The sequence below is a fragment of the Dipodomys merriami genome, unplaced genomic scaffold, assembly GCF_024711535.1.
Source record: "Dipodomys merriami isolate MVZ:Mamm:240054 unplaced genomic scaffold, mDipMer1.0.p SCAF_6, whole genome shotgun sequence".
Classification (NCBI taxonomy): domain Eukaryota; kingdom Metazoa; phylum Chordata; class Mammalia; order Rodentia; family Heteromyidae; genus Dipodomys; species Dipodomys merriami.
In genome coordinates this window covers 51,193,970-51,215,410 of record NW_027206179.1, presented here as the reverse complement: position 1 = coordinate 51,215,410, position 21,441 = coordinate 51,193,970, and the positions used below count along the sequence as shown (strand labels likewise).

The following is a 21,441-nucleotide window of genomic DNA, read 5'->3' as shown; positions in this document are numbered from 1 at the left end:
AACTCCAGGAAATGGCAAGAGGTTTTATTTTTTTGTTGCTATTTTTGTTTTCATGTCTTTTTGTCGTTTGTTCTTTTATCTGTCTTTAGGAAGCTAAGTGGGGCACAGAAATGGTGGCACAAAGGTTGAACAAATTCAGTAGTGATACTCACTAGACCCTATTTAGAAAATGAACTATAAAACTTGTGGGTGGGGATTGAAAGGAAAAACTGGGAGAGAACAAGGGAAGGGGGTAACATTGTTCAAAAACAAATTTTATAAGACTTATATAACCTCTCTATGTATTGCCTTTAAAATAACAATAAATAAATTTAAGAAACTATTCCTGCACATTGTGTTTTTCCCTGAAGCTGATTCATTCAGGTCAAAGAAATATGAAAATCAGATATGATGTCTTGTACAATGGCCTCACACCCAGACAAAACCAGCTTTCAGAACTGGAAAACTCAAGTGAGCAGTCACCTTCATGCTATGTACATGAGAAGGGGATAAAAAGGAAGGTGAACTTTAATTCTATGCAGAAAATAAGATTATAAAACCAGCTAAAAATGTCATGTTAAATATGGAAAGAGGGAGAAAAAAGTAATTAAGCCAGCCGTGACATCTTTTTCTCCCACTCCGATTCAGTTATATGTAAACAGGGCCCCATTCTGACAACTGTTTAGCTCAAGGCACAGAGCTGAAGTATTAGAGATAATGGCAGATTTATTAGATTAACTATTGCCAGAATCTTTTAGTGTCCTAGATAATTACTAGCTGTGGTATATCAGAATGGCTTCAGCTTATATTGTTGTGAGGGCTATGCCGTCCCTTGTAGGCATTGATGTTGTGTCAAAAGTGATATTAGAAAGTTTATACTTAGTTATGTTTTATTGATTTCTGTTTTTTAAGTTTGTGTGTGTTAAACAATCCATATCTGTTTTTCTTTCCTAAATTAGGGGAAAAAAAAAAGATTTGAGCTTCGGTAAAGACCCTGGCTTTTTCAGAAACTACTCTGCTATATTTATCATTTTAATTATGGATTTGTTGTTCTTTGACTTTTCAGTGAGTGCCATAAAAATCCTTTCATCAAATTCCTACATTATATTTTCCTTCTCATTTCATATGACTAATTTGCAGCATCTCTTTGCATACTTAATGTCTGCATTCTGGATCTAATCTCTCATTCTTTGTGAAATGTGCTATTTTTTACAATCTAGTTTGTTTATTAGACTTTTGCAAGTCATTGTTTTATTGCTTCATTATATCATCCTTAATTTGTTAAAAAATTTTGATTGCTTTAATAAGTTATATAGCTTTCCTTAATACTTCCTAATTTTACATAATGGTACCGATTATTTCTTGAAAAAAACATGAATACTTTACCATATTTTTCTATATACATACAGAAGATAACTTCTTTTTTTTATTTTTTATTGTGAAAATACCATACCGAGGGGTTTCAATTACATGGGCAAGATAATGAGTTCATTTCTTATCAAGTATTGTTGCCTTCTCTTTGTTTCCCCTTCCTATCCCTTCCCATCCCTTCCCATACTCCCCCCAGAAGATTATTTCTTATTCAATCAGGATATTTACTTATTTCCACTGTTATAGTATTGAAAATCTATATGATGATTCAGAAAATAATTATTAATTATTAGGCCCTAGAACACCAATTATAGGCAAGCAAATGGAACAGATAAATAATAGTAAAAGAAATTTTCTGTGATATTAAAATTATTCAAAAAATAAATAACATTCATTTTCAAATTGTCCAATTCAAATGGAGTTTTGTCTGATTGATATTGTAATTTCCTTGAATTGTCCACCCTGCTATAGCATTAGAAGTTAACAGTGCATTTACTGATTGCTTTCTGTGAATTAATCTGAGTTTTTGCACATATATGTTCACTTAGTCTTCCCCCACAAACTTTGAGTATCTTTATTTTACAGACAATGAAGTGAAAGATCAGAGCTTTAGATATTTCATATAAAGCCTCTGCAGTCAAAAACCTGGCAGACTGTGAATTTTAACCCTCCATTCCCTAGTACTTAACTGTCAAATGTTATTTGATCACTATTTGTAGAAACATTGCTATTAAGGTTGAAAATTTTCAGTTTAGATAGAGCAGGTAGCTAATGTATTACTTCATTCTTTCTGAAGTCTTGTGAAGTACAAAAAGTCACATTGTATATGATAAGACAGCAATTTCTGGTTGTACATGTCCCGCAGAGACTGACTGAAAATGATCCACTCCACATGGACCCACAGGAAAATACACATCTCTCCTTGTCTTTCCAGTGTCCTGACCAAAACATGTTCAAAAGTAAGAGAATGGAAATAACCATTAGAAATGTCACAGGTGGAGATGTTCACAGGCATCCCCTGCCAGGACACTAGCCTTTTGGCCTGTCTCTACAGATTTATGTATATGCTCACATATGTGTATGGTGTGTACATAGTTAGAGTATATGCTCATATGTGCAAACATGTATTCAGTTTTGTTTCCATGTTTATTTGGCCAATTTATTTTTATTGAAATTTCACAACTTAGTAAATTATCTTACTTTTATAATGTTCAGCTTTTCTAAGGACACATACTAAGTCCAATAAGTTAATTTAGAAGTTGAAAGAAATGGGCCGCCTTCTACTTGAGATCACTGTACAAATACATCCATTATGTCATATGACTTCTGATATAATTTAATCAGCTTGTTAGTCCCAATATTTTAATTTTACATCAGTAGAAATCTTTTGGAAATAGCTTATTATTTTTTACACCAGTAAAAATTTAATCAATTTGGGTATGTAGGAAGAGTGTTAATTGGAGGAAAGATAAAGAGGAAGGAGAGAAAAGGAATAAAACAGTCATTTCATTTATCTTCAGAGAATCTTGTGTAAATCTAAAAGGAGCAAAGTAGCTTTTTTTTCCTTCTGTACTTCTGTTGTTTTATTGTTCTCTGTTGTTAGGATTAGAGTTAATTCGATAAAGCTAGTTTTATGACTGTATTTAGTATTAGACTTCAATAATGCTTTGAAGGTTATCATGTTTGTGGAAACTAACCCAAGAGTCTATTTAATTAGGATCTTTCTTATATAGTAAAATATATTTTTATTACGTAGTAGAGTTAAGATGTCAAAAGCCAGAATAATCAATAATCTTTCAGGAAACAACTCAGTTGATTTGTAAAATACATGTAAGCTAGTATTTCTGAATGCCTAGGTCAGCAAGTGCTATTTGTGTTCTGTGACAATAAGAATGTTCACTTATCTTTTTGATTTTTTCAGTTATTGTTATTGTTGTGTTAAGAGAAATTTACACAGAATATTCAGATTCTGTTCACGTATGACTTACGTGGATATTTTTGTACTCTTAGCTATGTGTCCTGTGATTTCAAGACATGAGTTATAAAGGTTTGGAGTCTCTGAAATTTAATCACAACCCAGTCTGTACCTGTCAGTGTGCCATTTTGTTTTGACATCAAAGAGAATAGGTTTTAGTGATTTTCTCTACTTTGAGGCCATTGTCAAGGATAATGATGATTATATGGCTTATTATGTCTTCATGACTTTTTGGTAGGCATTACAGATAACAAAATCTGCTCAAGAAAGCAGTTTAGTAGAAGGCAGAAATTTTGTAGAAATCAAAGATTATTGAGCATTTTCCCCTTTGATTATAGTTCTAGTGATATAAACTGGATTTTTAAATTGAATTTTCTGTTATACTTCTGGGTCATCAGATTGATTGATAGGCAAATGTGAGGAATAATTGTAATTTAATAGCTGCTCCCTACTGTAAAGCCTGGTTCTGTTACTCAAAATCACTAACCATTGAAACCTACGATGTGAGTGTAGTACTTGGAAGGCAGTACTTGAAGCAGAGTGACAAGATGTAATTTGCTATGCTACAATAAATCATACATTGATTTTTTCATTTAAAGAAAGTAAATAATATGGCAGAAACATTCTGCTGTGAAAAATATCAATAAGACTCACTTCTTTACATTTGCATAGTAGACAACATTAAAGTCAATCACTGTGAGGGACATTCCATAATTTAAATCTATTATTAAAATTTTTGTTTGCTAAGATAATCAGAATACTATATCTATATTAGTGATAAAATGTTAGTTTATTTCTTTAGTCCACACCTGAAAAGATTTGACACAATTTCTTCTTAAAGCCATTTGATATTTAGCCTTCTCCCTTTCTACAACATTTATTTTTCTTTCTTGGAGTGCAATGTTGTAGAAATGAAAATATGACAGTATATTTGGAAATAAGGTTTAAAAGGAATACTGTGTTTGTATTAACATGAAAGAAAATGTGTCTGTTAATGATGTGTGATCTGCAGTTAATGTACAGCACTTTTTTTCAATTTTCATCTTACATTTTAAGGAAAAATATAGTTTTCCATTAAGTCAAATACTTTCCAAAAATGTACAAATATGAAATACAAGGCATGAAACAGTTATTAATATGTACAAAAATATACTATTGAATATCATCTATTTATAAATCTATACTATCCATATTAAATCTCTCACTAAGAAGTTATGCATGTATGACATGATTATTACAAATAGAATATTGAGAAGTGATTGATTATTAACTTAAATACCCATATATATATGTATTAGCTTTTAATTCTAATGCATTAGTAAATAAGAAAGCAATTTAAGCAAAGCTGGACCAGCAAATGGTATTAAAATATAAAAATTTTTGATACAAACTGAAAAAGCCACAAAAATCTTTTTTTAAAAAGCAAACAGAACAATTAATTTGCAGGAATTTTTAGAAGGTATTCTGTAGTCCTTCTTGACTTACAATGAGATAACCTCTTTATAAAGCTATCCTAATTTTGAATATATATTAAGTCAAAAGCCCATTTAATTTATCTAACATAAACATCAAACATTGTTGGAAAACACAATGTGCTATAGGTGACTGATTATTTGTATTCTTGATTGCCTGTCTGCATGAGAACTGTGACTCCTAAAGAGAATATCATACCCTATATCGATTGCCAAGATCAAAACCCAAAAGTTGGTTTCTACAGACTTTATATGATTTTTATAATTTCAGGGTTAAAAAGATCTTAATTTGAAATCTCATAGCTGAGGAATGTCAGTAATAAATGTATTTGGTATAATTTTGGAAAATATAATGCATGTTTACTGGGAGAAGTCTATTAGGTCTTGTAGTCAATAATATCAGTTTAGCATATGTTCTCAGTTCCTAAGCCAAGTTTGTTTATGAACCATCACATTCTACTTTCAAATTTGTTTTACTTTTACAGAATGTACTTTTTAATTTGTCCTATCGCCATCTCTACTGATTTATTTTCTTTTGATAGTTTATATTTTGAAATTGCTTTTAGGGCAGTCTGCATTCATTTCCTATGGTGATTGTAACAAAGTACTTCTAACCTAGAAGTTTTACACATTAGGTACCAGTGTTGTCACACATCTGCAGATTAGAAGTGCAAAATCAAAGCACCAATAAGGTCATGTGCTCTGAAGGCTCATTGCTTCTTCCCACTTTCTGGTAATTGTCAGGAAACCCAGAACCACCTTCGCATCTCCATGGCCCCATGATGTTTTCTCTGCCTGTCATTATGGCTTGTTTTTTTTCTCTTCTGACATCATTTTTTGATTTAGGGCCAATTCTAATTCAATATGACCTCCTCATACTCAATTACGTATGCAAAGACCTTGATTTTAAGTCAGTTCAGATTGTGATGTTCTAAGTGGACATAAATTTGGGAGACATGATATTTAACACAGTGAACAGTCTATAGCTGATTTCTTCCAAGTTAGATGAGGTGTATTTTCCTGATTAAAGCAGTTCTGTGATTTATATAACTCTAATTACATTATATTTACAATTTTGAATATATCTAAAAATACATTAGGCATTGAGTTTGGATTATTGCCAAGTGCTGCTAAATAGCTTTTACTTAGTGAAATAATCATCAGGTAAAATAAAAGTCCAGTTACTGTTAGGATTGCAAATTTAAGAGAACTGTGCCACATGTGGAAAAAACAGTGTGTCTGGTAATAACACAATCAGAATAGAGAAAGTACCAGCTATTTTTCCCTCTGTATCTTTGACAAGTACTACAGAATTTTAAGCTGAACATAGTAGTAAGCTGACTATTGATTATTTGTCTTACCCCTAAACAAATACTGGTGCATTCTGTGTTCACTGCATTATCATAAGTATCATAATAGGCATAATTTAAGCATACGCATAGCACAAACTTATTTCCAGGTCTTCCCATCTGTTGTGGGAGTATTCTTTAAGAACAGGCAGGAAACATAAACAAATTAAATAAAAAGCCAAGGGAATAAAGAAAAAACAAAGAAACATCTGCAGGCCAACAGAGAGAAAAATGTTTGAGCTACTTGTTTTATTAGGTACTCAACCTGTTTTACATTGGAATACTGAACAATTAAATTCCAGGGGAGAGCATGCAGAAGATGGTGAATAAAGCTTAAGACCTAGAAGAATAAGATGGTTTTAAAGATAAAGTTACTGTTCCTGAAAAACAGGCCATTTTACCCAAAGAACTTTATTTAAACAGAAATTGATTTCTCATCTCCATTGCACATTTCACTAACAGTAATGCAAAACAAAATGTTCTTTCTTGTTTTTCCTCACTCAGGAAGTATATAAATTATACATAACATATCTAAGACAGAAGCTTACAAAGAAAACAAAGTAAAAAATAAAATATGCATTGCATTTCCTTAATTTTTTATTATGTACATTTCAAGGCAGATGAAAAATAGGAGCTACTATTAAAAGTAATATGTATGTATAAGTGCATATATATAGATATGTATGGAATTATTGTAAAGTGATTGTAAATATGTGTATGCATATATATGTATACATACATATATATATCAATATGTATGATCATTAATAAAATGCACTTTTAAATATTAGCCAAATTATGTGTAGTCAATTGTTTTGAATTACAGACAACATACATTGTGTAACTAATTTAAAGATGCAGTAAACATTTTTATTAATGCTTTGGTCTTTGGGAATATTACAGAATAGACAGTTTCTGACTTTAGTTTCAGGGGTCTGGTTGTTGATATCTTCTCTCTGGAATGGGTATTATTTTCATTTACATAAATGATGCATCATCATCATCATGGCTGTTTTTCCCATAGACTTAGGATTCATATGATTACTTCCTATTGTTTCCATCTCACTTAAATTGAAATAACCCCTAAAATATTTTCTTTTTCAGTTAGACTAAGTCTTATGTACCTGGGGAAATGTCAATGGCAATATCTCTTAGGGATTGACCAATCTCAGGAATTTTAATATAACAATTAAAATCGATAGAGGAGGATTCATGATTCAGTTGGCCCCTTTTTCCCACCTGGTTTTTTCTCTTTGTTAACTAAAAAATATTTTATTTTTCAAGCATTCCCGACTTTGCTTTCCTTTGCTATCCTCACCCTACACACCATCACAGCTAGACTTCAATCTGTTGATCTGCTTCCTCCAGGTGAGCAATTTCTTCATCTGCTAGCTTTCTTCTCTGTGGTCAGAATTTTACCTGTTACATAATGTCACTCATGTGACTGTATAGTCATCATGCAGAACTTGTAGACTTGATTTCTTTAAAGAAACAGTAGTAAGTAATTTAGTGTTAATTCTGTACTAGTGCTACTAGCATTTCAGAAAAAAAGTTTCATACTAGTAAGGTTTGAAACAATATTTGCACTGTTGATTCAAATCAGGTACTTTTTGAGTTTATCATTCTTGAGTTTTAGTGGTTAAATTCCTAATTATCTCAAGTAAAGTACGTGTAAAACTAATACTAATTTCATCTTATAAATAGTATAGCAAATGCTAAGGAAGAAATTGATGAAATGGAAATGGTCTGTTCAGGAAAGAGGAGGCAGGTTGCTTTCTTATGATGTGAAGTTGTGGGTTGAAAGTAGACTGTGGGTATAAAGTACTGTTCTAGCCTTTATGTTACTAAAGAATTCAGGGTCAGCAAATCATTCTATCCTCTTGGACAATGATAGATTATTTTTGATAAGTTTATTTTCTGAAAATGTGTTCAAGTCTGCTTTATACATTATTCTGAATTTTTTATATATCATCTTGATATAGAGTCTTAGAGGCATGACAGAGCTAAATTTATATAACTTATAATAATTGATGAGACTCAGTATTAAAATCCCCTAAACTAGATAACTTTTGTCAATGTATTCTAATCTCCATATATGTTCTAGAATTGATGTAGAGGATTTGGTAAAGCTTATTAACATTGAAAACAAATGGGTGGATTAATTAGAAATTAGAAAGAATGTTTCAATCACAGGTAAATTTTATCTCACTGTAGTATATTTTTCTATGTCAGGATTTATACATCTAGCTTTCTGAATCACTTGAATATATTTGAAGGATTTAATTGCTTTCTGAGTGTTTTTATCTTTACATAGGAAAAGTCAAGATGTGGGAGAAAATGCTTATATTAGATTGTTTCTGTGTTGAAAACATTCTTGCCTATTCTAGCAATCTATGAATCACTATTGTATTTATTTGTATTGCTTTACTTATGACAAAGAGAGAAAATGCTTTCATTCTTGTAGGGAAACAATTTCAAATTGAAACAAAATTTAAGCAAAAACTTTAATGAGTTAACATATACCTGTCTTTGATTTTTGAATGGAAAGGTGAAGTTTGAAAATGCAAATTGTGCATCTATCTATCTATCTATCTATCTATCTATCTATCTATCTATCTATCTATCTATCTATCTATCTACATGCATAATGTATATAAAGTCTTGTTGTTCTTAAGTAGTTATGATTTCATACTGATTAAATTGAACATTGACAATTTTAGTAATTCAAAGAATCTTGGAGTTGACTCATGTTCCATTGATAATAAGTAGATGAAATTGTTACATACGTTCAAATATATATTTTGAAAAATAAATGCTTAATAAATATCTAAATTTATTTCTTTTAGAAATTTTACACAAAGCTGTCTGCAGATATATTTGTTTTTAATAATAATAAGAAGAAGAGGGAATGTTTCTAGCTACCAAGTACTTCTAATATTTGTTTCTTTTTTGCAATACTACACATAGGTAGATATATTTTCTTTGTGATGACATATATTTTTATCAGTTCAACAAATGAAACATTCCAAATCAAGTAGTTAAATTATACTTTGTTCCTAGATAAACCTTAGATTCTAATATTAGGTAATTTTAGATTAAAAAATTCAGTCATCTAGAACTGATAAGTCCCCTACAAAACTTCAAGGTGAAGTGGCATTCATATTCAGGTTGTTGCCTCCTTTCAGAAGAGTCTTTATGATTGAGATTTTATGTCCAATAATTTACCACACTTTCTGATTGATATATTTAGTTATATTTACTCAAGGAATTTTAGAGTTAAGAAGGTTTCTGTGGTTTTCCTAAGCATCCTTAAAAGAGATTTGCACAAAGCAAATGCATAGTTTTGAATTGTTAAAATTTGTCATTTTTTTCTGTGCTTGAACAATTTATGTGGGCCACACTGTAGAATTATTTGAATACAAAGCTAAGTAGTTGACGTTACATTTTATTTCTGTTAGAAACATGGAAATTCTAAACAAACAAACAAACAAACAACATCTTGAAAATAGTTTGACAATAGCAACAAATCACTTTTTTCCTATGATTAAGGGAAATGCTCAAATAAGGCATTCCTGAATTAGCAAAGATTGCTTTAATGAATTCTCCCTGTGATATTAATGTCAATTAGTTTTTAGAGTAGATTTAGGATACAAGTCTAAAAATAAATTAGGTTCTTTTTTTTTTTGGCTGCTATTCCCAGGAATGGATGTGTTTTACTTTTATCACCTGTGCTTTGTTCTGGATATGGCTGATATCAATTAAATCACTGAAAAATTCTCCAAGATAAGAAAATGATTTAAACTCCATTGTAGACTCCTTCTGGTATCAGTATGCATTCCATGAGGAATGCTCATATCCTTTAAGCACATCATTTATAATTTATCACTGAGATTCAGATATAGCCATCTTCAATAGCTTTGGATCCTTGATTTAATTCCATAACAAGATAATCAAGAGAGCACACCTCTTCTCTTTTTATATGAATTTCCTTATCTCTTTTGTAAATTCTTCATTGCTTCAGTATGTTTTAGTGATTACAAAATGTTAAAGCTGTTACTAGAAAAATGACTTGTCATTGCCAGTAAAACCCATTATAAGAAACATTTCAGTATATTTACTCTAGAATATGGGTATTGAATGTATTGATTTTGCTTAAATTTTCATGCATGGGTTGACCCAATAACACATAAAAAGAAATCAGCTTCCAATAATCTCATCCTACACTTACAGGTACTAGGAATGGAATGTTTTTAAGGAAGCAGTTTCAAAGCATTTTTATAAAATGCCAATTATCTTTCCTTCCTTGTCTTTATTTATATGTCAATAGTTAATATAATAGTATATTAAATTACTTTAGGATCAGTAGCTTGGAGAAAAAGTCTGCTTTTAGAAGCCAAATGATTAAGGTTTGAACTACCTGTAGTTTATTTGAAGCATACGATTGAATACTGTCAGTTTTAATATTATTTTGGAAAAATTCATTTTCTAGGAGGCCCTTTTCAGTAAAAAGAGTAAAACTGTGTATTATTATCTTTTGTATGTGTGTGTGAGTGTGTGTTTGTACACATACACACAAAAGCAGTCATGCATCTGTAAGCATTCACAGAAGAATATCTAGCTCTATTTTTCAAAAAATTTATAATGTAAGGGACATTTACAGGTATCATGTATGTAGAAGAATGGTTTCCTATATATTTCTCACTTCTAAAAATATTTGAAAATGGCTTTTTTTCCCTCAAAGGAATATTGCATTTTGAAAAACACTGATTTGAGTCCATCTTCTTTGGTAACCACACTTTATCTAATTCAAGGTGACAATTGAAACTTTACCTTTGGAGTTGAATTCTTTGAGTTTAATGAGTTTGGTGGTTGAAACCTAGGATATCTTTGAAATACTAAAGTATTAACATTTTAAAAATTCATTCTCCTGGATTCCCATATTCTATTGACAAACTTTTATTACTTTTAATAAGCAGAAGAAAATTAGCTATTTGTGTATAAACCCTGTTATTTTCCTAAAAAGGCTAAAAGTGAATCCAATTTTGATTACTTGTTCTAAGAATTTTAAAGAAAGAAGTGCTAGAAACAAAATGAACTGCAGGATTTAAGTTGTTAAATACATATACCTACCCAAAGAAATCAGATAGCAAGCATGAGAGTAAAACAGTAAATAACACAGTCATGCTTGATTTTTACAAAGCATTTGGCATAATAGGCATGCTTTTATTGACCTTTGTTACAGGATTATCATTTTGCTAGGAGAATGACTTGAACATTAGATGTGTTCTTTCTTGTCTTTCAAAATGGTGTCATTATCAGAGTTGGAGTTAGCTTGCAGAGGCAATACAAGCATAAGGAAAAACATCCTCTCTAAAAACAAATAGTAGCATATTTACAGTCTTGGGTCTGAAATTCACAGAATTATTTAAGTTGCTAGAATTTAAATTTGTCCTTGTGAACTGAACAGCTTTTACTAACTATTGCCTACAGAACATAGGTTTCTCACTGAATATAAATCAAGTTTTTTCAAAAGATGAATTAACTCTTTCAACACTCAAAAGTCATGAACAGTTTTAATTAAGTTATATGCTGATTATAGCTCTTGGATAAAGTATAAAATACAAAGACAGTTAAAAAAGATGCTGGATTATTTTACATATTGCACCCTTAGAAAGAAAAATAGCAAAAAGAAAACTATGAGGCATGAAAGAAACCTAGATGCTTAGGTATAGGTTCTTCATGGATTCCCTTAATTTAAAATCATAAAGAGTTAATTTTTTATATATAAGCCTTGAGTTTAGAATCTCTATTTTTGTGTTAAATAATTTTCTAAATAAAAATTATTCCAACCTCAAAGTTTGAGTGGAATATATCTTAGGTAAGATTGGTTGGTCTTATCTTTGGAAGTGATATTCTCTGTGTAACACAGAACTTTGGGTTATTATGTAAACATGACACTTAATAGACAGATATTTCAACATATTAAATCATATATGTGTCACAATAATACAAAGCTATTATGCACAATCTCTTATAGGTCCTGAGGTCATTCTGAAAACAGACATTGCAAGCTCACAGATGAATGATTCAGCATTAAATAATCTATTAGAAATAGTTGTTTACATTTTAGAATACCAATAATTTCCAATGTCTTCTTAAATTTTCCTTTACAATAGTTAAGGTATTTTTTCACGTTTAGAGAAATATGTATTTTGAAAGGATGATTCATCAAAAAGAATCTTGACCCTCAAAGAGCATAATGTCTTAGGGGGATAGATAGATGGAAAGTAATAAAAGTTATACAGCAATGCTAGAATACACAATTCATTTGGAAAATAATGACCTTTTTAATCTGACATAGCAATGCTCATTTTGGATAAAAAAATTTTAGTAACTTAATTTAATTATTCATTCTTCTTGATATAAAGGATAAAAGATATCTAAGTCTCAAAAACTGCCATATTTTTTACTCTTCTTTCTTTTTGCTGATTTCTTATTTCTTCCCTAAGTACCTAAGGACCCCTTTTCTTCCACACTCTTTGCCTTCTTGTCTTTCAAAAGAACCCTTTAATCTTTGGGTCATGTGATCATATTTGATTATTATGGTTGGTTAATAATAACAGAAAAGGAACGAGAGAAGAGAACTAAAGTAGATATAGGATGAAGTACTCTAATGCAGAATTATAAAATGTAGAATTATACTGTTAGTACTGAAGTCAGTTGAAATCAGCATATGGAGAATTTTTTATTTCAGTATGAGAGGAGTTTAACAAGGCACAAATAGAAAAGGCAAAACTTGGGAGAAGAATGAGTAATCTTGTTCATACCTTTGAGATCAGAGAATGATGTCAGATTCCATTGTAGCAATTGTAGATATCAACATTCTAGATATATGTTTCCATAAATAATGATGATTTGGATGCAGCTATCCTTATGTCATCACAATTTTGTGTGGTCATAAATGTTATCCAATATTTACCCAACTAAAGCACTGAAATAATTCAAGATTTATGAGACATACAGTCACCTGCTAAAATATCTTGTGCTACATTTCCAGTTGAATTTGTGCTTTTATTTAGAACTTTTCTGTTTGCAGTGTTGCTCAGTGGTAGAGTACATACCTCGCATTTGTGAGGCCCTGCGTTCAATACCTCATACTGAAAACCACAACAACAGTGTTTTTATTCTTTCACATGTCCGCTAATTTCACCTGTATGTTAGTTCTTTTGGCATTGTAGCATAAATGATTGGATGTATGAAGCCAATCCCTGTGAAATGCACATTGTTCTGTAGTGGTTGTTTCTCTTTCTAATCCCTTTGTGTACAGTGAATTCCCTATTCCATTCCATTGAACTTTGATCATCCTTTGAAACCAAGCATCATCTCTTATATGAGGCCCTTCACAATACCATAGCTTAGATTATTTTTCTCTGGATTTCTGTGGATGTACATTCTTATGACATAGGTCAAAATGGAATTGCTCAAGAATTACTTCCTCTATGGTAGTTTCAAATCTGGTTGCTATTTTCCACTCAAAACTTAAAACTCCTTGCCAAAAGCTATAGATTTTGGAAGCCTGAGAATTTAAAGGAGGATTCACTTGAGTTCATTTACCATAAACCTCTGCCTGATTCAAAATGTGTTCCACAACGTCCTACTAAAGCTATCTCTGCTGAAGCTCTCCAGTACCTAGATATAAATGATATATTTATGCTTTTTTATCTTATGAATTATTGGGTGCAACTTCTCAACTTGTGTGTAATTGCTGAGCTATTCACATCTAATGCACAAAATTCACTGTGTTGGGATGTTTGACGTGTATTTTTATTGTTTTTCTGGGAGAGATTCTATAGGAGTTACATATAAACACACATACACACACATGCATAGAAAACACATTCTGTTCTTCTAGCACAATACTGAGTTAGAACCAGTTCTCTTAAGTGTATCTGTTAGAAAAGAACTGACTATTTCCTGTGCCTTCAGTTCTAAGCACCTACTACTATCCAAGGTGATCATGGGACTGGAGGAAGATGCACAGCTAAATTTTAAATGTTAATCTCTGAATAGTGTGCCACAGGACACACATATTTTTGCTATAAATCTTCAATTCATAGTTTACATTCTCATTGTTGTCTATGCCTTGTGCTTTCTGTTTTGCATCTGTTCCAGAATATAAATTTTATTTCAATCTTTCTTTTTTTTTCACCTCATAGGACTGTTTATGCTATGATTTAGACCAAAACAATGACACTTTGAGAGGCTTTTTATTACCACCCAAAAGTCACCCTTAAATCATACCTGAAGATCTGCAGGTATTTTGAGTAGAAAGTACAAATGCTCCTCCAAGATTCAAAAGCAACTCCAAACATCCAACTGCAATTGGATTCACTTGAATAGGATATTGTATAGGCCAGTGGTTTCTTGTATCTGAATTCATCCGTGGCAATACTTGACAAAGCATTATGCGATGCAGGTGCATGCTTGAGGACTGGTACTTTATTGCTGCCATGGTTAGACTATTTATTGGCATTATAATAACTTCCCCTTCAAAATGTACTCTGCCTATCATAAGCAGAAAGAGTGGCATTTCACAAGTAAAGTAAAATCTGAATTTGAGGTTGGTAGTCCATGCACCTAAACTATGTACTATTGTTAGTATCTCTATTATATATAGTTTCAATTTTTTCCCCTATGACAAAATGTTTTCACTTCTCAGAGACCTCTATGTTGTGTCCTCTTCATTATATCACTGGTGTATGTACAGCATTCTCATGATATGAGCACATTGTCCTTTGCTTTGTATTAAAACAGCAAAGAAGAAAAAGTGCATTTCATATGTATATATCTGTTTATCTTTCATGATGTTCATAAGTAGACCAGCACAGGTCCAGTGCACTAATACAAAAAAAAAAAAAAAAACAAGAAATGTCATGCAACAGCATTTAGCTGGGTAAGTGACTAATTTTCCCATTCCCATTTGCATTTTCCCTTCTCATCTTTGTTCTTCCCTGAAAAACTGACAAAGCAAGACTACCAAAAATGATACTGAAATAAAGTCAGGTAGTCATGTGAATACGTTTAGAAAAAGAAAAACCCCTGTCTATGATAAAATAGTGCTATAAGATTTTTTTTTTAAAATTCAGACATAGGAGATGTAGTATTGAGACAAGTTAGCTATGCTGCCCTGTCCTTAAAAATTGCGAGAGTGAAATTCATTCCTTTCTCCTAGGCAGACTGAGTGAAACCAGAGGTGTATTTTTGTGAAACATATTAGTAAATGGGGCACAGAAGTCACAACTGGAAATAATTTGTATGAATATAAATTGCCAAGGTCTCAGTTATGTGGAATGACTCACAGTAGCACCACACCAAGTGTCAGGGTTTTATAGGATAGCAAAGGGAAGTAAGTGAATAATAATCAACATAGCCCAGAAAAGAAAGAGCAGTTTATGTTAGAGAAGTGTCAGTTCACAGGATGTGGCAAATTATGCCAACTTAGTGAAGGAAAAACCTGCTTTATTAGTATTTTTTAAATATATTCTGACATGATTTCTATTTTAGCATTGATAATTTTTCTCTGTCCGATTAGAATGTATTTGGATTAACTGCATTTCCTTAGGCTTACAGCGAAATATGTGCACATTCATGTGTGCCTCTGTGTGTGTGTGTGTGTGTGTGTGTGTGTGTGTGTGCGCGTGCGTGCGTGCATGTGGACATCTGCTAAAGAAAGAGTAAAATCAAGCTATTGTTTACAGCACTCAAACCTTTTAGTAACAACAACAACAACAACAACAACAAACTATTGCCAATGATACGAATCAAAGGTCTTAGATTCTCAAGGTTTTTGGCTAGATAATCAGTGATGAGCATTTAGCTTATATTCTGATGAACTAATGGACAGAACACTATCAGCCATAAATAGAGATGGGTGCCTATTCTACTTCTTTAAACAGCTAATTAAGTGTTATAAAAGCCTAGGTTGGTGAAAGGAAGGTAAATTAAAAATAAAAAAGGAACATGAGAACAAATAAAAAGTGGGTTTCCATTTATAGAGCTGTCTACTTGGAAACAATTCTAATTTTAAGATGCTGTTAGAAAGAGGGCCAACCACCACAGAAGCTGTTTACAAAACAAACAAAACCATTTTGTTGGTCGTCATAAAGCACAGAATACTCTATTTGATCCGTGTGGCCACCACACTTTAGAATGTCCTTCCTGATGGTTGCCCTGACTTATTACAAATATCAGTAAAAAGAAAAGAAAGTATTCAGAAGGGGAAATCAGAAGCACATATGTAACTCAATGCTGGAAACCAAAAGTTCGCAGATGGACCAATATGAGAGCTACACAGGTAATAGGTAATTTTGGAATGCAGGACAGGAAATCCTTTTGTTTTGTAACATTCCCCTGTTTGGTGACAACTGAGTTGCCATGTAATTTTTGCCTTAGGGGTATTGTATAGTATTTTTCAAGGAAAATAAGTTTAAGGTTCCGATTTATGATAAGTTCTTACCCAAGAGTAACACAGAAAAGAATAAAGATGTAGAATCCCTTGGAAGTTAGAATTGGTTTTGGCTGATCTTTTTGATATTTCTTTCATAGATGACACCACAAAATTACATAGGTATTCCACTCAAGGTTCCCAAAATATCTACTTTTGGCAGAGCCTTACTTAATCTTTGTTGATCATTGATTTCAAAACTATCTTGACTCTAGATTTTAATATTTTATTGATTTATGTATTGATTTATTTTTATTTATTTATTTTTTGTTGGTTGTGGGGCCTGAACTCTGGGCTTGGGCGCTGTCCCTCAGCTCTTCAGCTCAAGGCTAGCACTTGAGCCACAACACCACTTCCAGATTTTTTTTCTGCTAATGTGGTGCTGAGGAATCGAACCTAGGGCCTCATGCATGCAAGGCAAGCACTCTACCACTGAGCCACCTTCCCAGCCCAGATTTTAATCTTAAATTAGGAGCATTGCTTTTTACAGAGCATTGCTCCTCATGATATCATGACATTGAATAATGAAATTACAGTAACTCCTGCAGCAGAATGCTAAAGAGCAGCTAATTGGTTTGGATTATTATTTTTTGTTTTGTTTTGATGGTGTTACTAGAGTTTAAACTTGGTTGGTATTTTACCACTGGTGCTATGCTCCCAGCCATTTCTTGCTGGTTATTTTGGAGATGGGGAGTTTGAGTAAACCTTTCTGCCACAAGTGACCTCCACCCATAATCATCCATGCTTCATCCTCCTGAGTAGTTAGGTTTACAAGTGTGAGCTACCAACACCTAGATGCTTTAATAATATGATAAACTAAATTTGAAATGCTTTTGAGCTGATCAGATTTTGCATCCATTGCTGTGGAACACAGGGAAAAATGTCACTCTTTATTTTGCTTTAATTTTTAGAGATAAGGTTTTGCTATGTAGTCCAGGCAAAGCACTGAAATCACAATCTTTCTCCCTAATTCTAGAATGCTGATATCATAGGCATATATCACCATGCCTGTTTTATTGATTTTAATGCAAAATATCTATACATACACATCTATATTTATATACAATAATTTTGTCAATATATTAACAAATATATAAAATGTATTTGCTCAAAAAATCAGAACTATCCTATTATGTTATCTCTTACGTAGAGAAAGAATACTTTCCTATTCACTTGCATTTTTTAATTAAAGTTCCTTATATTAATGTTGAGGAATTTTTGGTTATAAATCTTAAAAAAATAGACCATGTCTAGACAAAGCTTAATTTTATTAAATCATACAAATGAAGATCTACACACAGGCAGAGTTCTGATTCAGTCAAAAAGCAAAAACTACACATTCTGCAGTTACTTGGATTATATAACATCTTTTTGCAAAAGTATTATATAAATTAAGATGCAAAACTGAACTATGGTTACTGTAAATACTGCCCTTTCCAAGAATGTGATAGTAAGACAATAGGAGCATAGAAAATGACTTTTACATTATTTATTTATTTATTATTTATTATTTATTTATTTATATTTGAAGACAGAAATACACTTCATAGCCCAATCTGGCCTTGTACTTGTGATCCTCTTGTCTTAGCCTCCATGAGTTCCAATATAATAGATATACAGTACCATCAAACTGAAAATGAATCCTTATACTGAAATTAGACAAAGCCAGTGCCAGTGAGTCACACCTTTAATCCTGGCTACTTGGAATGCTGATGTCTGAGGATTAGAATTCAAAACAAGCCTGAGCAAGAATATTCATGAGACTCCAAACTCCAATTGACTGTCAAAATGCTAGAAATAGGGCTGTGGCTCACATAGTAGAGCCTTTAGTATAAGAGCTTATAGACAGGGGCTCGGATGTTGGCTCAGTGGTAGAGTGCTTGCTTTGTATGCATGAGGCCCTGGGTTTGATTCCTCAGCACCACATAAGCAGAAAAAAAGTGGGAAGTGGCGCTGTGGCTCAAGTGGTAGAGCACTAGTCTTGAAGAACTGAGGGACAGCACTCAGACCCAGAGTTAGATCCTCAGGATTAGCACTGAAAAAAAGAAAATACTGGAAGACATTAAAATTATGTGATTATCTCATGTTATTTTTGGGAATTATACATTGAAGAGATCAGATACTGTGAACTTTACCTATAGAAAAAAAATGCCCAAAGTTCCGTCAGTTAGACTCAATAATTGTTTTGTTTTGTTTTGTCTTTTCTTCATGAGACATCCATGCTTAGTTCTGTTTCACTCACCTGATTATTATTTGGATTATACATTCCATATTATTAATTGAGAGAAAGGATCTCACATTTGACCAAAATACAAAGGAAAACAAAAAATAAACCTTAAATCTGTTATTTCTGTTTTGATTTGTTCTCAGGTCTTTAAATGGCTTTCTGACATAAATACTAAAACTTTTTCAATTAATGGCAATCTATATAACAGGCTTTTAACAATTCCTGTAGTTTTTGTAATTACACATGCTTATTATCTAATCTGTCTCTTTGAATAACAATTTGAATATCTATCTTTATAGATGTAAGGCTTGAGAGAAAGTATGCTATATTATTATTTTCCTATATTGCTATTCTTTATTATGTTCCTATATTTCTATACTTTATTATATATATTTAGTTTTCTGGGAGGACCTAAACAAGGACTAGAAATAATTTGGCAATATTATTTCTAGTTAATTGATTGTCTTGTTTGAAATGGTGTGTGTGTGTGTGTGTGTGTGTGTGTGTGTGTGTGTGTGTGTGTGTATGGGCAACCTTTCCTTCAGACTTGATTCTTTCTTTGCTTCTCTTCCCTGTATCCCACTTGCCTTACTTTACTCTTTCTCCTCTTTTCTTTGTCTTTAGCTTTTCCCTACTTCCTTTCTTCTATCATTTTCCCTTATTTCCCCCCAATTTATTTCTGTGTCTAGCTAGTAACTTACTTTATGTTATCTGTGTCTCTCTCTCTCTTTTTTTTTTGGGGGGGGGGTCCTGGTTGTGGGGCCTGAACTCTGGGCCTGGGCGCTGTCCCTTAGCTCTTCAGCTCAAAGCTAGTGCTCTCCCACTTGAGCCACAGTGCCACTTCCGGCTTTTTTCTTTTTGCTTACGTGGTGCTGAGGAATCGAACCCAGGGCCTCAGGCATGCAAGGCAAGCGCTCTACCACTGAGCCACCTTCCCAGCCCTCTCTCTTCTTTTTAACCTACCTACTTATCTATTTATTTATATTCTTTCAGAAATGATTCTACTCTCATAAACTCCAACTTGGCTCTTGACAGTTATAGTTTGTTTTGTACTCATAGTTTCTGCTGTTTATACAAAAATGTACATTCGATTTTCTTCAATGTCTGTGAACTGCTGGCATCAAAATTACAATCTAATCACAAGGTGAACAGATTATAATCAATGCTCAAAATTTGTTCCCCTGGATGTGACATAAAGGAGTCAAGTAAAAAGCTTCGGATTTTCAGCCCTGAAGTGCCAACAATTATTTTATATTGGTAGTTTCAAATTCAAGGTCGATTTACATTTTCTTACCTCTGCATTAGTCTCTCTCTATCTCTGCCCCTCTCCTTAAATTCATATTGAATTCATTCAGCATTGACTACCCAAATGCCCAAAATGGAAGACCAGTCAATATCAGAATACAAAACTATATTGGCTTATTTCAAAAGAGTGCATTGGGTATAAATGAATTTATGAAAATTCCTCTCACTTTAAAATGTACAAAAATACTAACAAATGAAGCTGTCTGTAAAGTTGTGTTTTTGAAGGGTAAAAAAGTAGGTTAAATTAAGTGATATGATTGTTTGAAATACTCACTAATACATATAAAGGCAATGTAAATCATTCTCATTTGGAATCAAGAAAACAATAGTTGATACTGATTATTTCTAACATATTTCTGTTTTTATTTAAATTAATCTCAACTCTAAATATAAAAGAATGCTTCTCAGAAGGTAGCATATGTCTAGACTAGGGTCATCAAGATTTTGGATTCATGTCCTAATAGTTTTCAAGTCATTGATCATGTATGAATAAGCCTACGGTCTAGAATTCAGATTGAGAATTAGTTCATCAATTTTGTTCAACAATAAAAATTTTATTTACTCTTTAAAACATTACAAAATAAAATAGATATAATCTACTTTTATTTTAGCATTTCACAAGTGTGAATGCTACATGCTAGGAAATACCACAGTATTTTGATCCTGTCAGGATGCTATTCTGATACTTGATCCCACACTTGGGTCTTCTAGGAAATCATTTCATTGCTCAGTCTTTCTGAGATGAATTGTCTGTGGATGTGTTTGGTGATTTGTTTATAGGCGTCAAATGTAGACTTAGAAATTATATATCACTTGGAAAAGTAGAAACTGTGAATTTAAGGCTACTATTAAAATGGATTATTTTCTATTCAAAATATTTTCAATGCAGGCATTTTTTTTTCCTACCATGCACAGGACATCATATATTTGTTGGGATTATCTAGCATCAATTAAAGGATATTCCTGGGGGATGTTAAATGTTCAGGGAAATCTTATCCCCATCACATGGAGGTAAATTGTAAATATCCTCTCCTGAAAGTAAAAAATGGATCATTAAACATAATGGAAAGCACCATCTGTAGAGGAAAGGGACAAGTAGAAAAGTGTCATTCAAAATTATAGTTAAAAATTTTGTGGTCAGTGGAACTACACCCCAGTTGTTACAATGAAGGAATTTCTTTTATATTTCCTGGATCAGAATCTTTAAAATAGTGTCATTAAAGTGTGTTTTAAATAGGTGCTTCATATGTCAATCAGCA

General features: G+C 32.2%; 1 protein-coding gene across 3 annotated transcripts in view; it reads left to right on the top strand.

Annotated features, from left to right (window-relative positions):
* The window catches only part of Pcdh17 (protocadherin 17), a 97,935-nt gene that overhangs the window by 70,790 nt on the left and 5,704 nt on the right, over positions 1-21,441 (top strand). For 2 of the 3 annotated variants that reach the window (XM_070002887.1, XM_070002885.1), the window contains exon 4: positions 7,431-7,514. The exons of the other annotated variant lie outside the window; for it this stretch is intronic. In XM_070002887.1, coding sequence (XP_069858988.1) covers positions 7,431-7,514 — 84 coding nt within the window. The remainder of the gene's footprint in view (positions 1-7,430; positions 7,515-21,441) is intronic. 3 annotated transcript variants of the gene reach the window in all.